Source organism: Palaemon carinicauda, chromosome 11 (genome assembly GCF_036898095.1).
Source record: "Palaemon carinicauda isolate YSFRI2023 chromosome 11, ASM3689809v2, whole genome shotgun sequence".
NCBI lineage: Eukaryota > Metazoa > Arthropoda > Malacostraca > Decapoda > Palaemonidae > Palaemon > Palaemon carinicauda.
The window spans coordinates 10,657,410-10,685,114 of record NC_090735.1 but is presented as its reverse complement, the minus strand read 5'-3'; the positions used below and the strand labels follow the sequence as shown (position 1 = coordinate 10,685,114).

General features: G+C 38.4%; 1 protein-coding gene across 3 annotated transcripts in view; it reads right to left on the bottom strand.

Moving 5' to 3' along the window:
• Positions 1 to 1,136: 1,136 nt before the first annotated feature.
• Positions 1,137 to 27,705, bottom strand: part of LOC137649971 (peflin-like) — a 44,452-nt gene continuing 17,883 nt past the window's right edge. The window contains exons 3-7 of one of the 3 annotated variants that reach the window (XM_068382958.1): positions 22,020 to 22,118; positions 18,714 to 18,873; positions 16,874 to 17,035; positions 4,275 to 4,418; positions 1,137 to 3,826 (exon numbers count right to left, since the gene is read on the bottom strand). In XM_068382958.1, the coding sequence (XP_068239059.1) occupies positions 3,603 to 3,826; positions 4,275 to 4,418; positions 16,874 to 17,035; positions 18,714 to 18,873; positions 22,020 to 22,118 (789 nt within the window). In that variant the 3' untranslated portion in view covers positions 1,137 to 3,602. The remainder of the gene's footprint in view (positions 3,827 to 4,274; positions 4,419 to 16,873; positions 17,036 to 18,713; positions 18,874 to 22,019; positions 22,119 to 27,705) is intronic. The other 2 variants (XM_068382959.1, XM_068382961.1) reach the window with 2 other exon arrangements.

Below are 27,705 nucleotides of genomic sequence, written 5' to 3'. Positions count from 1 at the left end.
AGAGACTCTTTAGCTATGGTAAGCAGCTCTTCTAGGACACTACAAAATCAAACCATTGTTCTCTAGTCTTGGGTAGTGCCAAAGCCTCTGTACCATGGTCTTCCACTGTCTTCTGTTAGAGTTCTCTTGAGGGTGCACTCAGGCACACTATTCTATCTAATTTCTTTTCCTCTTGTTCTATTAAAGTTTTCATAGGTTATATAGGAAATATTTGTTTTAATGTCACTGTTAAAATTTTTATTTTTCCTCGTTTCCTTTACTCACTGGGCTATTTTCCCTGTTGGGGCCCCTGGGCTTATAGCGTTTTTCTTTTCCAACTAGGGTTGTAGCTTAGTTAGTAATAATAATAATAATTGCCGTTGTTTCGTCACTGCCAGCACCTCTTTTGCAACATTAATTGTTTTTATTTCTTCCTTTTTCTTCAGAATTGTACAAATCATAGTTGTTGTAAGATTCTACATTTTTGACCAGTCTGCCACATCCGAACCTTGTTCATACCTCTTGATAATTTCCTTTTTCACCTCTGCAGTGCAGTATGTAATCATCTCCTGACCATCTTTCTTAACAGTCTTGGGGGGCCATTGTCTAGATGCTGTTCTGTACTGTTAACTTGATGACGAACAATAGTGATCACAATCCTATAAAGAACATGCGGTCAAAACTTCTACAAAGAGCATCAACATAGACCTTCGCACGATAACTATAAAGGATGGTGGTACGAGTGCTGCTCGGAGAGTGAGAGTTAAGGTTTGAGCAAAGGGGGGAAGAATGAAAGCTAAGGCAAAAAGAACAAAGAAAAATGTACTTAGGGAAGTAGCCATGTGGATATTGAATGTAAAATGTTTGAATAAGTACAGTACAAAGCTAATTACAGAATACAACAGATGGTACCTGTTTTTTTTTGGGCCTACACTATTATGTCCTAATTTTCACATGTCACAAAAGAATTTTAGAATTACATCAGTAGTTGGGGGTTTCCAATAAACAAAATATGAAAAAGTAAAAAGAGATGGAGAATTAGAAATAATCGTATGGCAAAGAAAGAGACGTTGTAAGATGTAGAACATTTCTGTTACCTTAATGATATTCTGTACACCGGATTGAGACTGAAATGCAGAGGGTAATAAGAAATAGAATTCTTTTCCTTTACTTTGTTCTATAAAAATACAGAGCATTGAAAGCGTATCCATTTAATATGCCATTAGATTAGATCAAGTCAACAAGAAAACTGATAAACTTTCAGAAACAACCATACAAACAGTAGCTTTCACAAACACTTTTTCTTTTTACTTAAGAACATTTGACACAGTAATACAGAATGATCATCTTTGTATTGTATCAAAGCTAGATCTTCCTAAATGCAAAATATTCAAATGAGATTTTACAATAATTCATAACCTGAGATTCAGTTATTCCAACAAAATATGTTAAAATTATTACTCATTATGCATTATTTTTGAAAAACGGGCAAAATAAATGCATTATACCTGCACGAATAAAAACCTAAAATCTAATGTTTACTTTCCACCACTAATGCAGCTTGGTGATCAGATTACTTTTAAAACTAAAGTTATAAAAGTTAAAATTTATTCAAAGTCATTGAAACTTGAAATGCATGATAAATTTTGTTTGACAACCAGATTTAATTTGTATAAACCTACAAGAAACATGAAAAAGAAATTAGGTTTGTTAATATTATTAACTAACAATTTAACCAGACCACATTTAACACTTTTAAGGGTAATTAATTATCAAATCCGGCAGGTCAAAATCTAAAGTTAAGGTCAGTGTGTTCACCCTTTCTGCCAGGAAGAGACCTGCCTCTTAAACAACAAACACCATACAACCTATAACACATAGGAAAGCAAATGAAAATAACTAGTGATAAAACTGGGTGCTCGAGAATTGAAGTTTTTTAAAAGCCTTGGGTAAATAAGTGGTAAACTTTCAAATCAAAACAATCTTTAAATTCAAAAGATGGATAACAATAATGATGAAAAAAGGAAAGAAATATAAACCCATAGGAATCAAATACAAAATCATATGAAATCATGACTTGACATCTATAATTCCCTCATAACATATTTTCCATATCTCCTAATAATACTTAAATAACAATATGACCAACAAAAAAGATAATGGCACTAAACGATACTGTAATAAAAAGACAATTAATTATGATCCTAGGAACGAACCTTGTGGTTTCTGTTTGTTTCTATGTATATTGATCTTCAAAACTTTTCCTATAGATCTTGATGAAAGAAGTCACATAAATACTGTATGTATATAAACAATTACTATACCCACAGTCAACAACATGCATGACTGTAATTTCCCTAACAATTAACTATGCAAACTGTTCTGTGATTTTCTGAGCAAATGTAAATTATTCTCTGGTTCACTAAGGAAACATGCCCTAAACCCAGTTAATACACTGGGTGCATGGCTGTATATTTCCTTAATAGTGAAATGCTTGGAGACAGCAAAAGCATTTGTATGAGCTTAAAACTATTCATCCAGATACAGCAATCGCTTGCACTATGTAAACAAATACAAAAACTATTAACTATACCCAATATCATTATAAAAAAACCTGACCCATAAACATTGAAATATTCTTTCCTTATTAACTGATTTTGTGTAATGTAATCAACTAAGCCAGAAGAAAAACATCTGACCTAATGAATCTAATGAAAATAAATTTGCGGAAGCTATCATTCTGTGTTTCTAAAATTTTTCTGTATTCAAATATTGGGAGTTTGGAAAATAAAAGGGAAATTTTATGATACAGAACATTTTTCCTTGATTATGATTTATCAATAATTATTTTAACTAGATCACAGTCTTCCCAGGAGATTTCAAATTAATAGCAGAAAAAGTTTTCTAAAACTGGAATACTGTAGATTAACAGCAAAGATCCAGTTTGCTTCTTAATTTCCTATATTTGTAAAAATAAATTTAAGGCAAAAGGTTGTGCTATTCGCGTTTCTGCTACGGTCGTCTATGCCTTTTACGTTTTCGCTTCGAATAAAAATGAAAATTACAAGGAGGCTACACTCATTTTGATGAACAAGAATTGTGATTGAAGCTTATAACTACTTTATTCCTTTTAAAAGAAATCCACTTTGTAAGCACTGCAAGGAAGCTAACCTCCAAAAATTTTACACCAATTTTCCATTTCAATACGAAATATTTTTTCATCAAATATCATCCAATAACTAAAGCTATAAAAGACAATTTCTTAGTTTAAAACAGATAAGAAATCAGAATTGAGGGTACTATTGCCTCTCAATTACTACCCATAAAATTAATACTTCTCTACAAAATCTAACCAGCAAACCTGATGACAGGTAAACAAGAAACAGCGCTTTACGTAAATATATTAAGTTTAAAGATATATACATATAGCTTAATTTTTTTGCAGCACAACACCTGCTTGTCTTCATTAAGTCATTGATGCCTACAATAACTGAAGTAATTTATCATGAAAAGCAAATAAGCAAGTGGAAAGGCTGCAGTGCAGATCCACTATACATATACAGTACTTAAATCAACTAAAGTAACTTTGATTACAAATATGGGCAAAATGGCATTGCAAAACACTACATAAGACTAGTGAGAACTAGAGCTATAAACTCTTCATAGGCAATGGTAATTACACCCTTGAATTCCTTGTCCCGGGCTTTGAATGCTTCGGTTAACTTGCGGATGTGAATGTTGCTGACAATGAAGTTATCCAAGGTGATTTTTCTTTCTCTTGGGGAAAACTTTGATACGAGAAAAGAAACAAACTGGGGAGATAAACGATAGCCCATCTGTTGTAAAGCTGGAGAAAAAAATAAAAATTTTTATTACAAAACAATAAATTATTAACACTTTAATTGCAAGTGAAACAGTTATTTTGTCTTAAATTAATTCCACTCAAATGATTTGTATATTTCAAAAGCTAAATGACATTACCTCTGTCTATCTTGGCTACAAAATTTTGCCCATATGTCTTCCAAAACTTACTGACACACTACTTTAGTATTTAATTTGGAATATTTTTAGTTACAATTATACCTTATCAATGAGGCCAAGAACCTTTTGAATGAGCCTTATACTGTACCATCAAGTCAGGATGATACACATAAGCCACAGCAATCATGAAAAAAATAAAACCATTGATATTGATCCAAATAAAAGTTGCTGATGCTTAATATTATCAAAGAACGAGTGAGATTTATCAAAATTAATACTCGATCAAATTATCTTAACAAAAATTTAAAACATACCTGTATTCAACTCATTTTCATCAATGGTCCCAGAATTATCTCGATCATAACGTCTATAAACTTCAACCCACTGATTTATGAAAGTGAAGAGTTGGCCAAATTCATGAACATTGATTGTACCACTGTTGTCTCTATCAAACAATGCTGTAAAGAAATTAAATATATTGCACATTTTCATAACTACTTCATATTCTTAATATACTGTGCTGAAAACACCACCACTAATATTGAGTGAAGGTGGAGTGATGCAATAGTTTTAATAAAAAAAAATAAATGTTTTAATGGGTGCCTCAGTTTAAACATACTTAGTTAACATATAAATAAATCATTATTTAAATGAATAACCAAATGTTTTGTATCCATACAAAATAATTATACTGTATAAGATTATGTTTTGGTTGCCCAAGTTCATGATTGTCCCTGGAGAAATCTATCTATTGATCTACCATGGCACGGCAGCCAACATCAAGAAAAGAACAAAAGGGAATTTTTCTTCTCTTTGTTCCTCCCAGCCTGACGAGGGATTCAGCCGAGTTTGGTTGGTACTATCTAAGGTGCTACAGCCCACCCTCCCTTGTTATCTACCACAAATGAATCTCTTACTTCTGCCACCTCAGAGGTCACCAAGGTGACCAGAGGAAGCAGCAGGACCTATCGGAACTGCGTCGTAATCGCTTGCCATTCATTCCTATTTCTAGCATGCTCTTTTGCATCTCTCACATCTATCCTCCTATCACCCAGGGCTTTCTTCACTCCAACCATCCACCAAAACCATGGCCTGCCTCTCATACTTTTCCCACCAACTCTTGCATTCATCACCTCCAGTAGACGACCATTTTCCATTCTCTACATGGCCAAACCACCTCAACACATTCATATCTACTCTAGCTGCTAATTCATTTCTTACACCCATTCTCACCCCCACTACTTTGTTCCTAACCCTATCTAATTGACATACACCAGCCATACTCCTCAGACACTTCATCTCGAACACAATTAATTTCTGTCTCTCCATCATTTTCATTCCTCACTACTCTAATCCATACTTCACAGTTGGTACAATCACTTTTTCATACAAAACTCTCTTTACATTCATTCCAAACCTTCTAAACTTTACCACTCCCTTCATTGCCCCCAACACTTTACATCCTTCATTCACTCTCTGGTGTGCATCTCCTTCCACTCTACCATTTGCTGCAACAGCAAAACCCAAGTACTTAAACAGATATATTTCCTCAAGTAACTTCCCATTCAGCATGACACTCAATCTAGCACCACCCTCCACTCTCGTGCATCTCATAACCTTACTCTTACCCACATTAACTTCCTTCTCTCACACACCCTTCCAAAGTCTGTCATTAATCGACCCAGCTTCTCCTCTTAAGTCTGCAACCAATAATTTATTATTCGCAAACAACAACTGATTCACCACCACTCATGATCACACTTATGAAAAAACAAAAAAATACAACTGAATTCTGTTCCAGATTCCCTTTTAAGTGTTTTTAGATGTTTTCTTAGATCAGTCAACTTAAATTTTTTTCTTTTAAAAATTCTAAGTAAGACTGATAAAATAATAATTCAGAATAAATATATTTCAGAACAAAATATGTTCCAAGAGTGAGTTCTTAAAGTCCAACATGATTAATCTAGGCATCTAGCTCACAACCCCTTACCTGCCACGGTTTTCAGACAGCTGATCTTACTAACACTAGTGATATGTATCAAGAATTCCTGAAGGTATTTCTATATAATAGGATATTTTTAAAGGAAGATAATCAATTTGTATTGTTTTGCACTTGCAGTATTTAATACATGTTATTCATTGCACACACAAATTCTTATCTTTGAAAGTTCTTATATATGGATTACTGTATATAGTCAACTCTCGTTAGCCACAAATAAATAGTTTATGATAATGGCCGTGTACACGAATTTATCCCATAAGAATGTCAAGTGTCTAATATGAACCCCAAAGTCCCCAACTTTTCATATTTTAACTAAATTGAGCATACTTTACCTGAAATAAATAACTATTAATTATGCATTGTTAAATTCAATAACTGCATTTTTGACAAGCTACAAAATAACTTCTTTTCCGACATCTTTCAGTGCATAACTTTGGAGGGTAACTTCCTTACGGAACGCTTATTTAATAAAAATGGGTGAAAAACTTCATGTCTGAAATTGAAGCAAATCACTTCGACCATAAACTCACAATCTAAGTTATAATAAGGTGGGGGAACAGCCACCCCCATGCAGTGGAGGCTACTAAAAAATTTCAGAAAACCTAACGCATGCACTATCCCAGTAGTATTCGCCATTACTTTTCAAAATGGCCTTAGCTAAAGCTGTACACTCTGTGAGGTATACAGAACCAAAATCAAGTAACTTAGCTACAAATTATTCAACCTTATTGAATAAAACACATCCTACACCTTTCTGTGACTTTATGCCATCTTTAAATAACTTAAATGATGTTTAAGAACAGCTGTAACAGGTGAAAATTAGAGGTAAGTTTAAACTGAAGTTGGACAGCTAGGTGGGAACAAACAAAAGGAAACGTATGAAACATAAATGACAAGAAGTAATGTTGGAAGTTAAAAAATAACTAAAGCGAGGAATACTGTCATTCTCTTATTACCATCATGTGAGAAAGTAAAGGAACCTAAAGAATTATATGATTTCAACATTTCATAAAAATGTTATTTTTATAATAAAATAAATTTTTGAATATACTTACCCGGTGATTATATAAGCTGCAACTCTGTTGCTCGACAGAAAACTCTACGTTAAAAATCCGCCAGCGATCGCTATGCAGGTAGGGGGTGTACTTCAACAGCGCCATCTGTCGTGCACGTACTCAGTACTCAATGTAAACAAAGAACTCAATTTTCTCCTCGGTCCACTGGGTCTCTATTGGGGAGGAAGGGAGGGTCCTTTAATATATAATCACCGGGTAAGTATATTCAAAAATTTATTTTATTATAAAAATAACATTTTTCAATATTAAACTTAGCCGGTGATTATATAAGCTGAATCACACCCAGGGGGGTGGGTAGAGACCAGCAATAATTGTTTACATTATTATGAGCTAAGGATTTTTTATTTCATTTTAGCAGTTATTCAAAATAACAAACATAAAATAAATAAGTACCTGGTAAGGAAGTCGACTTGAACAATTACTCTGCCTTTTTAAGTACGTCTTCCTTACGGAGCCTCGCGATCCTCTTAGGATGCTGAGCGACCCCTAGGAGCTGAAGTATCAAGGGTTGCAACCCATACAACAGGACCTCATCAAAACCTCTAATCTAGGCACTTCTCAAGAAATGACTTTGACCACCCGCCAAATCAAGTAGGATGCGAAAGGCTTCTTAGCCTTCCGGACAACCCAAAAACAATAATAAAACATTTCAAGAGAAAGATTAAAAAGGTTATGGAATTAGGGAATTGTAGTGGTTGAGCCCTCACCCACTACTGCACTCGTTGCTACGAATGGTCCCAGAGTGTAGCAGTTCTCGTAAAGAGACTGGACATTCTTAAGATAAAAAGACGCGAACACTGACTTGCTTTTCCAATAGGTTGCGTCGATTATACTTTGCAGAGATCTATTTTGTTTAAAGGCCACGGAAGTTGCGACAGCTCTAACTTCGTGTGTCCTTACCTTCAGCAAAGCTTGGTCTTCCTCATTCAGATGGGAATGAGCTTCTCGTATTAACAGTCTGATAAAATAGGATAAAGCATTCTTTGACATAGGCAAAGATGGTTTCTTAACTGAACACCATAAAGCTTCAGACGGGCCTCGTAAAGGTTTAGTTCGTTTTAAATAGAACTTAAGAGCTCTTACAGGGCATAAGACTCTTTCTAGTTCATTTCCAACCATACGATAAGTTTGGAATATCGAACGATATTGGCCAAGGCCGAGAAGGCAGCTCATTTTTGGCTAGAAAACCAAGTTGTAGAACATGTAGCCGTTTCGGATGAGAATCCGATGTTCTTGCTGAAGGCATGAATCTCACTGACTCTTTTAGCTGTGGCTAAGCATACCAGGAAAAGAGTCTTTAAGGTGAGATCTTTCAGGGAGGCTGATTGTAGCGGTTCGAACCTGTCTGACATAAGGAATCTTAGTACCACGTCTAAATTCCAACCAGGTGTAACCAAACGACGCTCCTTCGTGGTCTCAAAAGACTTAAGGAGGTCCTGTAGATCTTTATTGTTGGAAAGATCTAAGCCTCTGTGACGGAAGACTGATGCCAACATGCTTCTGTAACCCTTGATAGTGGGAGCTGAAAGAGATCGTTCTTTCCTCAGATATAAGAGGAAGTCAGCTATTTGAGTTACAGAGGTACTGGTCGAGGATACGGATACTGACTTGCACCAGTTTCGGAAGATTTCCCACTTCGATTGGTAGACTCTAAGGGTGGATGTTCTCCTTGCTCTAGCAATCGCTCTGGCTGCCTCCTTCGAAAAGCTTCTAGCTCTCGAGAGTCTTTCGATAGTCTGAAGGCAGTCAGACGAAGAGCGTGGAGGCCTTGGTGTACCTTCTTTACGTGTGGCTGACGTAGAAGGTCCACCCTTAGGGGAAGTGTTCTGGGAACGTCTACTAGCCATCGAAGTACCTCGGTGAACCATTCTCTCGCGGGCCAGAGGGAAGCAACTAGCGTCAACCTTGTCCCTTCGTGAGAGGCGAACATCTGCAGTACCTTGTTGACAATCTTGAACGGAGGGAATGCATATAGATCTAGATGTGACCAATCTAGGAGAAAGGCATCTATATGAACTGCTGCTCGGTCCGGGATTGGTGAGCAAAATATTGGGAGCCTCTTGGTCATCGAGGTTGCGAAGAGATCTATGGTTGGCTGGCCCCAGGTGGCCCAAAGTCTCTTGCATACATCCTTGTGGAGGGTCCATTCTGTTGGAATTATTTGTCCCTTCCGACTGAGACAATCTGCCATGACATTCAAGTTGCCTTGGATGAACCTAGTTACTAGTGATATGTCTAGACCTTTTGACCAGGTGAGGAGGTCCCTTGCGATCTCGTACAACGTCAGAGAGTAGGTCCCTCCTTGCTTGGAGATGTACGCCAAAGCCGTGGTGTTGTCCGAGTTCACCTTCACCACTTTGCCTTGAAGGAGAGACCTGAAGCTTTTCCAGGCCAGACGTACTGCCAGTAGCTCCTTGCAGTTGAAATGCATTGTCCTTTGACTCGAGTACCATATTCCCGAGCATTCCCGACCGTCTAATGTCGCACCCCAGCCTACGTCCGATGCGTCCGAGAAGAGAACGTGGTTGGGAGTCTGAACAGTCAGGGGAAGACCCTCTCTTAGGTTGATATAGTCCTTTCACCAAGTCAGACAAGACTTTATCTTTTCGGAAACCGGGATCGAGACCGCTTCTAGCGTCTTGTCCTTTTTCCAGTGAAAAGCTAGATGGTATAGAAGAGGACGGAGGTGTAGTCTTCCTAGTGACACAAATTGATACACGGATGACAGCGTCCCTACCAGACTCATCCACAGCCTGACTGAGCAGCGTTCCTTCTTCAGCATCTTCTGGATGGATAGCAGGGCTGGGGGCTGATCGTCTTGTTCAGCAACGTCCTCATCAGAGGGTTCCTCATCCGAAACTGATGAGGAAACGGCAACGGAGTGGGCAACGTCTGACTCGCTGAATCCGGTCGCACTGGTGGATGCGTGACGGAGCCGGACGCAATATCATGGAACTGCTGCACAGTCTGTGAACTGTCAACAACCATGGGTGCGCGAGGAAGCACAGCGTCAACCCGAAACTGTCTAGACCGTCTGGGTTGTGCAGTCAACACCCTACCGGGTTGCTGAGGTTGACGCACTGCGTCACAACAAGTCACCTCTGCTGGTTGTTGAACGTCCTGAACGTCAACAACCACCTCCGAGCGTCGCTTAACGTCACCGTGCGGCTGGCAACCCACACTGGGTCGCATCGGTGGAGGAACCACCTCAACTGGCAGACGCGAGTAGGTTACCTCAGCGTCAACAGGGCGCACAACCGACCGGTTGGAAGGTTGTTGGCCAGAAGGTTCTTCTCCGCATTTAAGTCCTCTATCAAGGACGCAAGCTTGGACTGCATGTCTTGCAGCAAAGCCCATTTAGGGTCTACGGGAGCAGGTGTGGCAACAGACGGGGTTAGCGACTGAGGCGGAACCGTTTACCATCCCTGAAAGCCTTGTTATGCGCGACCTAATAGTACAGCAAAACTTCAAAGGCTCGACAACAGCTGAGAAGTTGACCTGTAAACAACTTGGAGCGTCTCCTGGCTAGGCGCCAGGGAGAGTCTACCAGAATTGAGAAGTCTATCTGGGCAGAGGCATGAACTCCCAAGCCGAGAACTTCTCTCGTGTCATATCAGACTCTCGCTCTATAAACCAGTTTAAAAGAAGGGAAAGCAAAGGCTGTATCCCCCAAACTCCTCCTGGTGAAAAACCAGTCGCCTAGCCAACGTAACGCTCTCTAGGAGAGCGAGAGAGCACTAGCTTAAAAACAACGGCTTCGAAGTAGCTAGGCCTAGTGTAAGCTCTGACGTTTAGGCGAACGAGGAGCAGCAGTTACAAGATCCGGACGAAGATCCTTAAAAAAAATCATCATGATTTAATTAAAGTCCATAGGAGGCTAAGCAGCTTAAGGCTCCTCTCCATCTGACAGAGTCCTCAAGGGAATATCAGTAGGAGGGAGAACAGCCACTTCCTCATCTACAGGAACCTTGTCCGATAAAAGCTGAGTCTCTCACTGGTGCATTAGTAGCGGACCAGAACGCAACGTCATGTAACTGCTTGACAGTCTGTGAACTGTCAACAACTGAACTGTCAACCACAACAGGTGCGTGAGGACGTACAGCGTCCACTCGAGACTGCTTTGACTGCCTAGACTGAGCAGTCAAAACAACTCTAGAATGCGGAGGTTGACGCACAGCGTCAAAACAAGTCAACTCCGATTGTTAGTGAACGTCTAGAACGTCAACAGGAGTATCAGCTAGTGGCCTAACGTCCAAATGCGGCTGAAAAACCACACGAGACCGCATCGAGTGTGGTTCTAAACAACCTGACTGACGTGACTAGGCTACGCCAACGTCAACAGTAAGCACAAAGGAACGTTAGGTTGGCTGAAAGCCAGGATATCGATGAGATAAACGGCTAGACTCAACGGACTAATCGGCAGAATAGTCTTCCATAAGGGAGGCAAGCATATACTGCATGTTTTGCCATATAACCCCTTAAGGATCAACGGAAATGGTTGTGGTAATAGACGAGGGTAACGTCTGTGACCGCAACACTTTGCCTACAAAAAAAGACTTTCGGAGTCTGTGTTACGCTTTTGTTAGGCGGCGAGCAGTTATCCGATGACTGCATAGGGTCAGAGCTGTCCTAATGGCTGTAACCAGGACGCTGGACCTGTCCTGAAAGGACTGACTTTCGCTTAAGGGCTTCGAAACCTTGTGACAGGTTTCTTATGCGAAAAGCCTACGGATGGCGAGGAGAAACAACGTCTCTCGTCTTATGGTAGGGGAGATCTTGGTAAGATACACCCGATACCATAGAGGGAAAACGTCTGTTCGTTGGTCAAGGCCTCTCGAACCCATAAGTCGTTCGACATTACTTCTCCCCTGGGCTTGGGAGCTTGCAAGAGGTCCCGGACTAGGTGAACGACAGGCACGAACAGACGAACCCTCGGACGCAACACTGTAACACTTTGCGCCTCGGACGCAACACTGTAACACTTTGCGCATATCACTTTATCACTTCGATTTTCTGTTTTGCACTTATTTCTACCTGAAACACGCAATTCTACCCTTCATTAAAAGGTAGTAATTGCGAAATAAGTCGTATAATGCAAGTTCATAATACCAGCAAAAAACAGAAAACATATTTTAAGATAAAAAGAAAAATCAGTGGCTGGGAAAGAGACTAAACACTAGTTCATATAACTACGTTTTCAATCTCTCACCGCACATAGCCTGGGGACGAGAATAAAAACCTAAAAACGTTTTATCCTTCCTCCCCGTACAGAGACTAGGGACGAGAGTAACACGAGAACAACGTTACCCGCTTGAACGGAACGTTTTCTCTCCTCTCTCTCCCTCCGTCTCAATCTCTCTCTCTCTCTTTCTCTCTTGATTTCGCACCTAAGAGAAGAGCCCAATTATATTTCGTCAAAAAAACATGTTATTTGACTAAAGGAAAAAACTGAAAGGTTTTTCAAATAAAAAGTTCCTTTAAATTAGAATTTAAAACATTTAAGCTAAGAAAGAATGAACAAAACGTCAGAATCGATTTACTCTTACTGCAAAGTGAAACCGTGATACACTCTCTCTCTATCGTAACGATAGAGCGCATGTTGAACGTCCTGAACGTCAACAACTGTGTAGCATAAAAAATTAAACGTTAGTTCATCTTTGAAAACAGTACGAAGACTATCAAAGAAATTCTTTCATAAAATATTACATTTAAAAAGTTTTAAATTCTTTAAAAGCTAATTACGATATAAAGGGCTCAACGTTGATTAACTTCGGTTCCAAGTTAGGACCGCCTACTATCAGGAAAGGTCGCATATAAACAAAACATTAAAATCTATTTTTATATGTTTATAATAAATGGAAAGTTAATCAAAGAGGCCTAATAAAGGCGGAGAGATATAAAATATATAGATCTATAACGTGATAAGATAATTACTAAAAACCTAAACACACTTCCGTCTAAGGGAAGGGTCGGCCATTTAAAAGTGAAAGAAAGTCCATACTCTCTTTGTCACCATAATTAAATCTATCCAAAACGAGTTCAAGTTTTGAGATGAAGATAAAACACCTGCATAGCGAAAGCTCAAAACTAGAATAGTGTACTTCACCAAATAGTTGTGAAAACAAATCCAGTTAGCAACAGCGAATTAGTAGGTCTTGCCGGTAGCCCGACAGAGAGAAAATTGAGTTCTTTGTTTACATTGAGTACTGAGTACCTGCACGACAGATGGCGCTGTTGAAGTACACCCCCTACCTGCATAGCGATCGCTGGCGGATTTTTAACGTAGAGTTTTCTGTCGAGCAACAGAGTTGCAGCTTATATAATCACCGGCTAAGTTTAATATTGAAAAATAAATATATTTAGGAAAATTTACCAAATCAGAATGAGATTGGATTACCGAAGCACCAGAAAAATAAGGTTAAAGGGAATTCCTACAATCCCCAATGCTATCTTACGTATTTACTTCAGTGTTAGATTCAAAAGCATTTTATTATCGTTTGTCTGTTCATGGATTCTCCATAAACAGTAAACATAACCTCTAAAGATAAAGAAAAAAATGAAAACAGCCAAAGTTGGAGGCAGCAGAGAAATAAATGTGTATTGAGCTATGGCCGTAGCCAAAGTGATGGTTGCTGTACCTAGTGAGTGGCTGGGGCATGCCCTGCACCCATCAACAAATATAAGTACTGTACCTTATTAAAAGTTTAAACAGCCATTCTGGCATCGCTGAATTCGTACTCTTTAATTAAGAACGATGGTTTGTATGTGTTGGAATAAATGCTGTGTTCTACCTTGTGGTTCATAGGAACTGTACATACCTGTATGTCGGTAAATGTCAGAAGGGAATCAGGTAGATAGCTCACATCTACGTCAATAGACAGACGTCATCCAGTAAGGGTTAAAATAGGGAGATTTATTCACTGATGGGAAGAAGTCTCCTAAAATCAAACTGGAAGGTTCTTTTCTTCCTTGTTTCCTTGTACAAGTCATTCTTCTTGATCCTGTATGGGTGAAGTGAGGAAAGTGACTCTAATAACCTCCTAACAACTAATCATAAGGATATAGCCGTGAGGGCCTCAACCAGTACTAAAACACAGCAAACTCATCTCCTTAACAGAGAGATGGTGTGGTCAGCAGTGTCAAAGGAGGCACATCTAGAGTAGTTTTTGGTAAGACACCGTCCCCTCTTCACCCTTGCCAGAAGGCAGAAGTTGCTTCTTGGCAGACATATTCTTTAAGAAAGGAGCTCCATCTTGTAACTCGATTGCATCAGGTCCGATAAGTGTGTATTGGTTACGGCTGAGAAAGCAAGCAGCCACACCAAGCCAGAATGAACAATGTCTGGGTACTTCCTTCATGTTCCTGCTCGGGCTAATGAGAAGGATGCAACACTCACACGTGTTGAGTCCTCCTCAAGTAATACTGCCGTAGACTGTGAGACCAGGCATCTTCGTGTCAAATTACACAGAGATAAGATCGAGATTCCTGAACTGGTGTTCGAGACTGACTGGTAATGGGTCTTCGTCACAGACCAAGATGAAAATAGCGATAGAAAAAACATTCCTATAAAGTTTGTCATGAAAAATCTGAAACTTTCCTACTTTCTTGCTGATGCAGAGAAGAGAGAGTTTAGAGGGAAAGATTCCTATGATGTCCTCCTCAGGTTATCAGTAGGCATGCGTGCCAGTGGCCTGAGGATGAGGACCATCCTACCTCATGACCTGAGTCCCAGGATATATTTTGGTAACTAATTTATTGGGAGGGAGGGTACAAAGATTAGGGGATTTTATTTTTTACTCATCTAAAAGTTATCAACTTGGCATTTCCACTTAATAGCTTTATTTCTATTCAGAGGTCAGATTCATAGAAATAAGGAGGAAACTGGAGAGGAGAGTTAGAAGACACAGCATGAGCATGCAGAAGTTACACCACTAGTATAAAATGGGGATTTAAAAGGCTAACTAAGAGTGGAGAAGTCACAGCTGTAATAGTACCAGGCCCCCAAGATATGTTACCATCAAGTGAAAGGTTGGTCTAATTTTGTAACTTATTGAAGGCTTTTTCTATTTCCTCCTTATCCTAAACAATATTCAACAAAATCCATCACAAATTTGTCTGAGGTGTGGCCGACTTTCATGACACCTATCGTCTAAGTTATAAGACTTGCCTCTTCAGTCTACTTATAGTATTTGATGTGAACACCTCATGAAGCAGTATCCATGTGCAATGAGTGACACTGTATTTTAAACATATTTTTAGAAATTGTAGTTTTAAAAGAACAAAAGATTTATGTTTTGGCGAGAAAAGTTTTATTGACCTTTTATCGGACTGAAAATTTCTCTATTTTCAAGATTCGACCTTTTCTTTTCTTTTTAAACATAGGTTTTATAGATAAGATTTAAATTTATATTCATCATAGACTTTTAACTCATAATTTAATTTTAATTCCTTATATTTACTATAATTCATTCTATGTTTAGCATTATAAATAATTTTTTCTTCCGGAATTTAATCAAGCCAGCACTGTAAGAGTCAAGCTAGACTCAATCAGCTGGTAAATCTCCTCCTTTTAATAATAAAATACTCAAATAGAATGCAGCCCATATATCTGAGGACATCTCACACTGGGAAGAAAACCTGATATTAGAAGACTTACCAAATTATGAAGTTACAAAAGATGACAAAAACAAAGGTACTACTATATACAATTTATGAGGTAGTAGGTTGGCCAAGGCACCAGCTGCCCGTTGAAATACTACCGCCAGAGAGTTATGGGGTCCTTTGACTGGCCAGACAGTACTACGTTGGATCCTTCTCTTTGGTTACGGTTCTTTCTCTTTGCCTACACATACGCCGAATAGTCTGGCCTATTCTTAACAGATTCTCCTCTGTCCTCACACACCTGACAACACTGAGGTTACTAAACAATTCTTCTTCGCTCAAGGGGTTAACTACTGCACTGTATTTGTTCTGTGGCTACTTTCCTCTTAGTAAGGGTAGAAGAGACTCTTTAGCTATGGTAAGCAGCTCTTCTAGGAGAAGGACACTCTAAAATCAAACCATTGTTCTCTAGTCTTGGGTAGTGCCATAGCCTCTGTACCATGGTCTTCCACTGTCTTGGGTTAGAGTTCTCTTGCTTGAGGGTACAATCAGGCACACTATTCTATTTAATTTCTCTTCCTCTTGTTTTGTTAAAGTTTTCATAGTTTATTTAGGAAATATTTATTTTAATGTTACTCTTCTTAAAATATTTCATTTTTCCTTCTTTCCTTTCCTTATTGGGCTATTTTCCCTGTTGGGGCCCCTGGGCTTATAGCATTTTGCTTTTCCAGCTAGGGTTGTAGCTTAGCAAATAATAATAATAATAATAATAATTGGACGAGCAAAAAAAAAAAATTCCAAAACTGCAGATAATCAGGGATGAAGCACAAACAAAGCAAAAGTGAACCACAAGTAACTTGGTGACTACTTCTCTCACCACCTAGTAGTAATAGTGCTTACCGTGATCATGGGCTTAGCCATATAATTCCACTCCTTTACTTCATTTTAAATCTGTATTTTCAGCCACGTTATCACTTCAAAGATTCATTGAAATTATTTTTATTTTAAAAAATAAGCTCATCTTTGTAGAACTGCAACCTTTCCAGTCAAATTATGATTTTATGTACTAATACATATCTTACAAGAATAAAATAGCATGCAGAGCCTTAATTACTAACAAAATTACAGCATGATCAAACATCCTAATTGCAAGATTAGCATTGCTTGTTATAAAAATGGAGAGAAATAAGTGAATGAATACTTGAAAGCTAAATTAAATAAAATATTGACTTACATATCATTAGCTTGCAAGCTTCCTCACTAAAATGAGACCAGCTGCCATTCTGGAGAGCAAGGCGTAATTCCTGGGCATTTATCTGTCCAGAACGATCTTGGTCTACAGCGTTGAACCAGGTTAATACATTGGGATCCACGCCCTGTGGTACACCAGGATACCCTGAAAATACCGACTTTGATAAATACTGCTAAAAGAATGAAAAGGAGTACAGTACTGTAAGGTAAATACGTTACAGCAGTACACTAATTACAAAGGAAAGCTACCAAAAGAATACACTTTTAATTCAGTTTGAAGAATGTTTTATTATTTATATTTATATTGTATACGTTTAATAAATATCTGTATATTTTCAAAAACCTGTTCTATAATTTATTATTTATATTTCTATTGTATACGTTTAATAAATATCTGTATATTTTCAAAACCCTGTTCTATAAGTTTTTATCCTGCATTATATCTTTCATTACACAGGAAAGCTACCAAAAGAATACATTTTTAATTCAGTTTGAAGAATGTTTTATTATTTATATTTCAGTTGTATACATTTAATAAGTATCTGTATATTTTCAAAAACCTGTTCTTTAAGTTTTTGTCTTGCATTATATCTCTCATTACACATTCACTTTAAATTCTATACGATTCCAACTAAATTTTTTCAAAAAATGTATTTTGACGTAGGAAAAATCTATTTTGGGGTGAGATAGCCATGTCGTCCTGATGGAAGTTCCTTTAGGCAGCTTCCTACTGTATAATATTTCTGAGAGTGATGTTACTAGAGAATTAACGTCAGGTATCACGGGGTTCTAACCCCCGGAACAATTATCCTATGATATTGTGTATAATCAGGGACTTATCTGTAGATAACCATAGATATCTCCACCCCAAACAGACTATTCCCAGTCTAGGAATCTAAGGAGGAGGATAGGTGAGGAGCTGTTACATATCCTCGCCCTTCATAGTACTACTTGTCCCTGATACTCATTTGCATATGCATAAGAAAAAAGAAATTAGTTTTAGTATAATCCACAATATAAAAAGAAGGAAAGGAAGGACTGACAGGACAAACTACAGTGAACCCTCGCTACTTCGCGGTTCGACCATCGCGGATTCACCACTTCGCGGATTTTTTCCATAACCCATATATATACAGTAATATATATATATGTATATGTATGCATGTATTTATGTATATATGTAGGTATGTATATGTGTATACATATAAATATATATATATATATATATACACACACACACACACACATATATATATATATATATATATATATATATATATATATATATATATATATATATATATATATATATATATACATATATATATACATATATATATATATATATATATATATATATATATATATATATATATATATATATATCTAAAGTAGGAAGATGTGATGTAGTTCTAAGGGAAAAGTATGGGAAATATGTCTGGGTAATAAGCAAAGCTCTACCTCCAGTTTGTTTCTTCATTATGATCAGAGATAAATGTAAACAAAACATTGGTTGCCATTTTTTATCGTGCTTTTTAGCGTGTTTAGGAAATGCATGATATAAAATCACCTTTAATATTTGTGCCTGTTTTAGTTTAGGGTACTGTAGTACATGCATTAAGTGTTCTGTACATTAAAGGGTAGTTTGTTAACAGTACTACGTACAAGGGAAGGTTTTAAAAGTCTGAATATACATGTTGAATAAATAGGTAAATATGGTGTCACTACTTCGCGGATTTTCACCTATCGCGGCCGCGACTGGAACCTATCTACCGCGATAAACGAGGGTTCACTGTAAACCCAAACCATAACCTCTGACTCACCTGGTTGGCCAGCATAGCCTCCTTGAGGTTGTTGATAACCACCTTGGGGTTGTTGGCCTGGGTAGCCTCCCTGAGGTTGCTGGCCTGCATAAGCTGCCTGAGGTTGCTGTCCTGCATAACCTGCCTGAGGTTGCTGGCCTGCATAACTTCCAGGGGGAGCCTGGAAATAAAATTTTAATTCTCCTCAGTACTGAATGCCTAAAAATTGCATCTTGTTGAGACAATTTCAAATATACTACTGTACAGTTGTATTATACAGTACTGTACAGTTGTGCCCTGTTATCAACCTGGAAATGAATATTTATTCTCCTCAATAATCATCACTTAAAAACTATATCACGATGACAGTTTCAAACATACAGTACTTCATTTGTACTGTACGGTATAGTTCCACCCCATTATCAGCCGATCCGCTGTAGAGAGAAATTAAAAAAACAAAATTAATACAATACTGTCGTTATATCCTTATTTTCATTCATTTAGGATTATGTATATATCATTTTTTTTTAATTAAAGTACGGTGTAGGAGATTATAAGTATTTGCTATTGCTTTCAGATTTAATTATCCATGTAAGTGGAGGTTACTCATAATACCCATTGAAAATGGGGCACTACTGTGCTTCATTTTCCTTAACTGATATGATTGATGTCCAATTTATTTCTCATTCACTTTCTCTTCATCTTTTGTGCTTTAAGGAAAAATAAATGGAAACCAATAATAAAGCAAAGTATAGTGTAATCAAGATGGTATTTAGTCACGTCTTTTTTACACTGAGCTTCTAGAAGCTACCCTGTTCAGTCCAACTAATACAGAAGTTTCACCCAGGCACTACTGGCATAATTAAGCTGTTACCAATAAAATAAAAACATTTTATAAAGTGGAAACTTCATTTCAGGCTTGATTGTTAACTCAACATTTAAGGGAAAAGGTTAAAACTCACTAGCGTGTCCTTTATAATTATTATCATCATCAATACTACACCCTCAGGATATGGTTATAATATTACTACTAAATTTATTCTTACTTTGGGTTACAATATTACAGATCAATTTATTATTTGGAGTTACAATGCTACTTCTCAGTTCATTCTTTGTACCTTCTACTCCTAGTTTATTTTTTTTAACTTCTTATTTTCCTTAGATTTCGAATACAGATCCAATGTTGACAGTAAAAAGTGACAATAATAGGGAACATAAGTTCCAAAACACCACCAATGTCACTTTGAAGTTCACATCCTTCATAGAATGAACAAGAACTTAATAAATTGACTGCAGTGCTTTGGTGTTTTCCAATATTCCTTGAGTCAAGTTCCAATTATTATCATGATTGTTAACAACAATTTAAACTATGAAAAGCATTACACAGGGAAAGCAAAACGGTCATCAATTTGTCTAAAAAGCAAATTAGGTTGATCACAGGCTACATACAAAGATCAAGAAAATGACAGAGCAATACAGTAAATGGAATTAGAAGAATAACTAAATATAAAACAAATACAAAAATCATAAGAATGAGAAAACATTAGAAAAATTATTGCAAGAAAGTACAGTATGTAGTTAGCCATGCCTAGTTTGGGATAGCAGTGTGATAATTTTCTCTGACATCCTCCATACTTTCCACCATGACTAAATCAATGTTCCCGCTTCTTGTCTCTTATCAGTGTCTTGCTGGGTTTTCTACATAATGTTATTACCAACTCAAATCCTTGGCTTGGGTACAATTCCAGTACTACTATTCCTTATGGTTTCTTGTTAAAAGCTGAAAATTACCATAAAATCCTAAATAGCAACTACCGGCAAGTGTTCCTATTACCCCCATACTTTCAGTATGCCCTTTATTTGATACTTGTCACATCTACTGTACTGTAATACATTACATTCTCAATCTAAGCCTATACAGGGATGAAAAAGCACCAAAAAATAAGAATGTGCATCCTGTAATGAGAAAAAGAACTCCCAAATTAATTTTTTTAATGATGATCTTGATTACAGTACAGTATTTCAATATTTACCTAATATTCATTAGCTTAAATTTTTCCCCACAAGAAACCATGCAGGCATACAAATATCAGGTAGGTTCACTGAAATAATCTATAAACAACGAATTAAGGTTAGTCTAGTGAATGAGTCAACTCTTAAGGTGATAATGTGTGCATCTATGCATTACTGTGAAGTAAAACAAAAAGAAAAATAAGAAGACTGAATAGAAACATTATAATACACAGTAATCTTAACTCATTCAGAAAGCTGTTTCCAGTTTTCTGTAATCCCAAGTCATACTTGTTTCTACTGCAAGCAGTGTAGAAAGTGTTATAAAGAACTCACCTGTTAATCCTGGTTTGTTTACCTACAAAGACTATAAATATTCCATTCTCATTAACAGGTATTTGCTGCAAACTTTTCATATTTGCAATCCTAGATGAAACTACATATCATTAGCTTTTGCTGTTGAACTACTTACAGTATCACCCAATCATCACCTTTAGTGTTTTTACATCAGGGTCTCTCAATTCACAGGGGGATAAACGTGTAATGAGTCCTCTACATTCTTCTGTTTTTGTACATATGGTGCTTGAAATTTCATATGGTCATGGTCTCTCAATTCATATCCTTTTTTAATGACTATCAGTCTTCCCATATGTCTTCACCCTGCTTTTTCTGTCTACGTTTACTTTAACACTTGGCTCCTTTCCATTTCCCCCATATGTCCAAACTATTTCAATTATTGTAATTTCGGTATATTTCCCGCCCTCTGGGATATGATCCTCCAAAATAATACAGCCGTTACTCTCTCATATTGTAGGCACTCTAACAACAAAGGTTTTGCTCAATATATAACTTGGATAATATGTCTTAGCTTATGAATCGAATCTGTTGACAAGGTAACAAATGTTCCACCTCCAAAAACTATCTATACAGAAATCTTCTTATAAATTAGTGTACAGTACTTGAACTACTATTTGCACTTTATATAATGCTACCAGGAACTATCATTATTTATACAAGCACTCCAAGACGAAGTTATCATTCTCATAAATCTTTGTAATTTAATTAATTTTATCATTAAGAATAATTTGATGGAATACAAAATCTGGAATCTTCTGTGGATATTAACCTCCTGATAACTTTCCTATTTTTCCAGGCTTAGGTTACTCATACCTGTTTCTATCTCACTTTATTTAGGATATTTTTTATATATTGTATCCAGAATACTGTACAATATATAATCATTAGTTAATGGCATCATAACACCACATTCAATACACAACTTCATGAACTATTTTTTAAGAAACAAACAACACTCACAGTCAAATGCAGGATAGCCATTTTACTGACCTGTCCAGGATAACCAGAGGGAGGGGCATGCCCTGGGTAGCCTCCCTGTGGTTGACCATACCCATATCCCTGAAAACAATATATATTACAGCATTGGTAACTCCATCCCATCTTTGAACTTAGATGGTTGTTAACATTGCAATTAAGCTCTGGACAAATAAAAAATAATGTTTAAACCAAATAAACATAAAGCATAGCAACATATCAAGCTTCGAAATATATTAAATTTACTCACCCTTACAAGTCCTATGCTCAACCAGACTAGCTCTCCTTTGTTCTCATTAAAGCGCATAGAAAAATCAAAACTTTTAAACAAACTTTAAAATAAACTTACTTCAATCGGCAAAAAGGTTGTATCTTTTCTGGTACTACTACTACTACTACTAGTCAACATCATTAACCTTTGCAATAAAAGGTCCCGCCGTCCCGCCCACTGCTATGTGACAACCATCACTTGTAGCTGATAGGTTGGCAATAGTTTTCTACATAAATAAATAACAAAATGATCTCTCTAAAATTGAAAAATAAGTAAAACACAAAACATGTATGGAGTGTTGAGGTCTACTGCCATGTCCTTTTGGTAGAAAATATAGTATTGGTGGGAATGAGCAATTCCATCAATTCAATGCACTTGAATTACAGAAAAAATAGTAAATTGCCACCATTTGAATTATAGAACAATTATAATTATGGCTTGATATTGTCAATTAACAGAATTACTGTTCTGCAAAATGATAATTACAGTTAAATTTTGTAAATTATGTTGACCTTTCTCAAATTAAAACACAAAAAAGTATTTCAGAGGTATGTTGAAAGGTCTTTCGTGCTGATTTTAGATCATGTTTACCATACTTTAATGTTCTTAAAATGACAGATTTATGACAACTATCCGTCTATTTGGTATGATAAGCAGCTGAGTTAGTCTGCACATAATCTATGTTACTCTCATGTAAGCTACAAAGAATAGTAGGTCTAAACTTGCAAAACACAAAACATTTGAAAGCCATCACAGCATGGGCCCTGGGGGGTTGACTGTATGTATCCTGTATTCTATAAATAAATTGAAGAACTGTTATGATTAATCTATATACAGTAATGTAATGAACTTATGTGCAGGCACATGATGCATCCTGACATTTCTTCAAAATATTAATAAAAAATTATGGAACATATTTCTATAATTACCCAATATTCATGTGCCACATTCTTTGAAGCACAGCTTGGTTAACAAGGCTAATAAAAACAAGATTTTTATTCTCAAGTAATAACTGGGAATCCCCACCAATGGTAACACTTGCAACGCTTACATTTATTCACACAATCCAATCACTTTGATATTCACTAGTTGTGGGAAGGTGGGTAAGTAATTGAATGAATATTTGGTAGGAATTGAAATGAATATTACATTATTCTAAAATCTTTTCTTCATTTCAATGAATCTTAAATTAAATTTAATTACTAAATTCCACATTTAAAAGGAAGGAGGGAATAGTGGTAATTTACAAGGGATAGTTGAAAATTCCACCGTAATTTAAAATATGAAAACTTTCTCCAACCCATCTGAACTGCAACCCAACCTTCAGTTGCCTTAACTCATTACACCTGTAAATAACAGTAGAGACACACATGGGACTTCTCTTATGTCAATAATATATTATTATTACTAGTCAAGCTACAACCCTAGTTGGAAAAGCAAGATGCTGTAAGCCCAAGGGCTCCAACAGGGAAACATAGGCTAGTGAGGAAAGGAAATAAGGAAATAAATATCCTACTGTAGGGGCAACATATTGGAATAAGTCTAAGATTGAAGATGCTTTATTCCAGGATTTCTCTGCATTAAGCCGAATGGGCTACTCAAATACAGTCATCCCTCGCCATAGTGCAGTTCACCTAACCTTCTATACATTGCAGATTGTTCTGCCCATGATAAATCTATATTGCAAAATGATATTTTGATTATAAAATAAATTTTTGAATATACTTACCCGGTGAATATATAATAGCTGACGTCTCGGACGGCTCGACAGAAAAACACAAAAACTCGCGAGCGATCGCCATGAAGGTTGCGGGTGTGCCCACCAGCGCCAACTATCGGCCAGATACCGCATATACATGTAAACAGCTCCAGTTCTTCTCATCCCGCTGGGTCTCTATCGGGGAGGAAGGGGGGGCCTTTAATTTATATATTCACCGGGTAAGTATATTCAAAAATTTATTTTATAATCAAAATATCATTTTTAAATATTAAACTTAGCCGGTGAATATATAATAGCTGATTCACACCCATGGTGGTGGGTAGAGACCAGTATTAATACAGTTTACGGCATATATGCTTAGAGTTTTTGAGTTATATCATAACAAAACCCAAATATATATAGGTACCTGGTAAGGAAGCTGACTTTGACGATTACTCTGCCTTGTTAGTCTGTCTTCCTCACGAAGCCCAGCCATCCTCTTAGGATGCTGAAAGACTCCCAGGAGCTGAAGTATCAAGGGCGGCAACCCATACAACAGGACCTCATCAAACCCCTAATCTGGGCGCTCTCAAGAAATGACATTTGACCACCTGCCAAATCAACCAGGATGCGAAAGGCTTCTTAGCCTTCCGTACACCCAAAAACAAGATTAAAAACATTTCAAGACACAGATTAAAAGGATATTGGAATTAAGGGAATGTAGTGGTAGAACCCTCACCCACTACTGCACTCGCTGCAACGAATGGACCCAGTGTGTAGCAGTCCTCATAAAGAGTCTGGACATCTTTTAAGTAAAATGACGCGAATACCGACTTGCTTCTCCAAAAGGTCGCGTCCATAATACTTCGCAGAGATCTATTTTGCTTAAAGGCCACGGAAGTTGCTATAGCTCTTACTTCGTGTGTCTTAACCTTAAGCAAGCAACGGTCTGTTTCATTCAAGTGAGAATGAGCCTCTCGGATTAAAAATCTGATAAAATATGACAAAGCATTCTTTAACATAGGTAATGATGGCTTCTTAACTGAGCACCATAAGGCCTCAGATCCACCTCGTAAGGACTTAGTACGAGCTAAGTAGAACTTAAGAGCTCTAACTGGACACAGTACTCTTTCAAGTTCGTTGCCTACGATCTCTGACAGGCAAGGTATATCGAATGACTTAGGCCAAGGACGAGAAGGCAGTTCATTTTTGGCCAGGAAACCAAGCTGAAGTGAACATGTGGCTTTATCTGTGGAAAAGCCGATGTTCTTACTGAAGGCATGAATCTCACTGACCCTTTTAGCCGAAGCCAAGCACACTAGAAAAAGTGTCTTGAGGGTGAGATCCTTCAGGGAGGCTGAATGCAATGGCTCAAACCTGTCTGACATCAGGAACCTTAGGACCACGTCTAAGTTCCTTAGAGGTCTCGAAAGACTTAAGGAGATCTTGGAGATCTTTATTATTGGAAAGATCTAAGCCTCTATGTCGAAAGACCGAAGCCAACATGCTCCTGTAGCCCTTAATAGTGGATGCTGAGAGGGAGCGAACATTTCTCAGATGTAAGAGAAAATCTGCGATTTGGGCTACAGAGGTACTGGAAGAGGACACAGATGCTGACTTGCACCAGTCTCGAAAGACTTCCCACTTCGACTGGTATACTTTGATGGTAGAAGCTCTCCTAGCTCTCGCAATCGCACTGGCTGCCTCCTTCGAAAAGCCTCGAGCTCTTGAGAGTCTTTCGATAGTCTGAAGGCAGTCAGCCGAAGCGCGGGGAGGCTTTGATGAACATCCTTTACGTGGGGCTGACGTAAGAGATCTACCCTTAGAGGAAGACTCCTTGGAATGTCTACCAGCCATTGAAGTACCTCGGTGAACCACTCTCTCGCGGGCCAGAGGGGAGCAACCAACGTTAACCTTGTCCCTTCGTGAGAGGCGAACTTCTGCAGTACCTTGTTGACTATCTTGAATGGTGGGAATGCATACAAGTCCATGTGAGACCAGTCCAGTAGAAACGCGTCTATGTGGATCGCCTCTGGATCTGGGACTGGTGAGCAATAGATTGGGAGCCTTTTGGTCAACGAGGTGGCAAAGAGGTCTATGGTGGGTTGACCCCAAGTCGCCCAAAGACTCTTGCACACGTCCTTGTGGAGGGTCCATTCCGTGGGTATCACCTGACCTCTCCGACTGAGACAGTCTGCCAAGACGTTCAAGTCCCCCTGGATGAATCTTGTCAACAGGGAGATGCCTCGATTTTTTGACCATATGAGGAGGTCCCTTGCGATCACGTACAGCGTGTGGGAGTGAGTGCCTCCTTGCTTGGAGATATACGCCAAAGCTGTGGTGTTGTCTGAATTGACCTCTACCACTTTGTTTCGAAGAATGCTCTCGAAATTCATCAAGGCCAAGTGGACTGCTAATAGCTCCTTGCCGTTGATGTGCATGCTCTTCTGAACTGAGGTCCAAAGACCCGAGCATTCCCGACCGTCCAGGGTCGCACCCCAACCCAAATCCGACGCGTCTGAGAACAACACGTGGTTTGGGTTCTTGACTGCTAGGGACAGGCCCTCTCTCAGACTGATGTTGCTGTCCCACCAGTTCAGGCATGCTTTTACTGGTTCGGAGACCGGGATTGATACAGTCTCTAAAGTCTTGCCCTTGTTCCAGTGAGAGTCTAAATGGAACTGGAGAGGCCGAAGGTGCAGTCTCCCTAGCGAGACAAACTGCTCCAGGGATGATAGAGTCCCTACGAGACTCATCCAACTCCTTACTGAACAACGTTCTCTTTTCAGCATTAGTCGGACTTTGAGCAGGGCTTGTTCTATTCGGGTGGCAGACGGAAAAGCCCGAAAAACTAGACTGCGAATCTCCATCCCCAAATATAGAATCGTCTGGGATGGAATCAGTTGGGACTTTTCTAAGTTGACCAAAAGTCCCAACTCCTTGGCCAGACCCAACGTCCAATGTAGATCCTGCAGACAGCGATGACTGGACGATGCTCTGAGAAGCCAGTCGTCCAAGTACAGGGAGGCTCGAATTCCCGATAGATGAAGGAATTTTGCCACATTCCTCATGAGCCTCGTAAACACGAGAGGAGCAGGACTGAGGCCGAAGCACAGTGCTCGAAACTGGTATACCACATTCCTGTAAACAAACCTCAGAAACGGTTGGGAATCCAGGTGTATAGGAATGTGGAAGTACGCATCTCGCAGGTCGAGAGAGACCATCCAGTCTCCCTCTCTGACCGCTGCTAAGACGGAGTTCGTGGTCTCCATCGTAAATTTTGTTTTCGTAACAAAAACGTTGAGCGCACTGACGTCTAGCACTGGCCTCCAACCCCCTGTATGCTTTGGGACTAGGAAGAGACGGTTGTAAAACCCCGGTGATTGAAGGTCCGAGACTTTCACCACCGCTCTCTTCTCTAGCAACAGAGACACTTCGTGATGTAGGGCTTGTCTCTTTGACTCCTCTCGATACCTGGGAGAGAGGTCTATGGGAACTGTTACTAGAGGAGGTCTGCGTACAAATGGTATTTTGTACCCCTCCTTGAGCAACAGAACAGACTCTTGGTCTGCACCCCTCTTCTCCCAGGCCTGCCAGAAGCTGTTCAGTCTGGCCCCTACCGCTGTCTGAGGCCGTGGGCAGTCAGACTCTGCCACGGGAGGACTTGGCTCCTCTCTTCTTACCTCTCTTTCCCTCGGCAC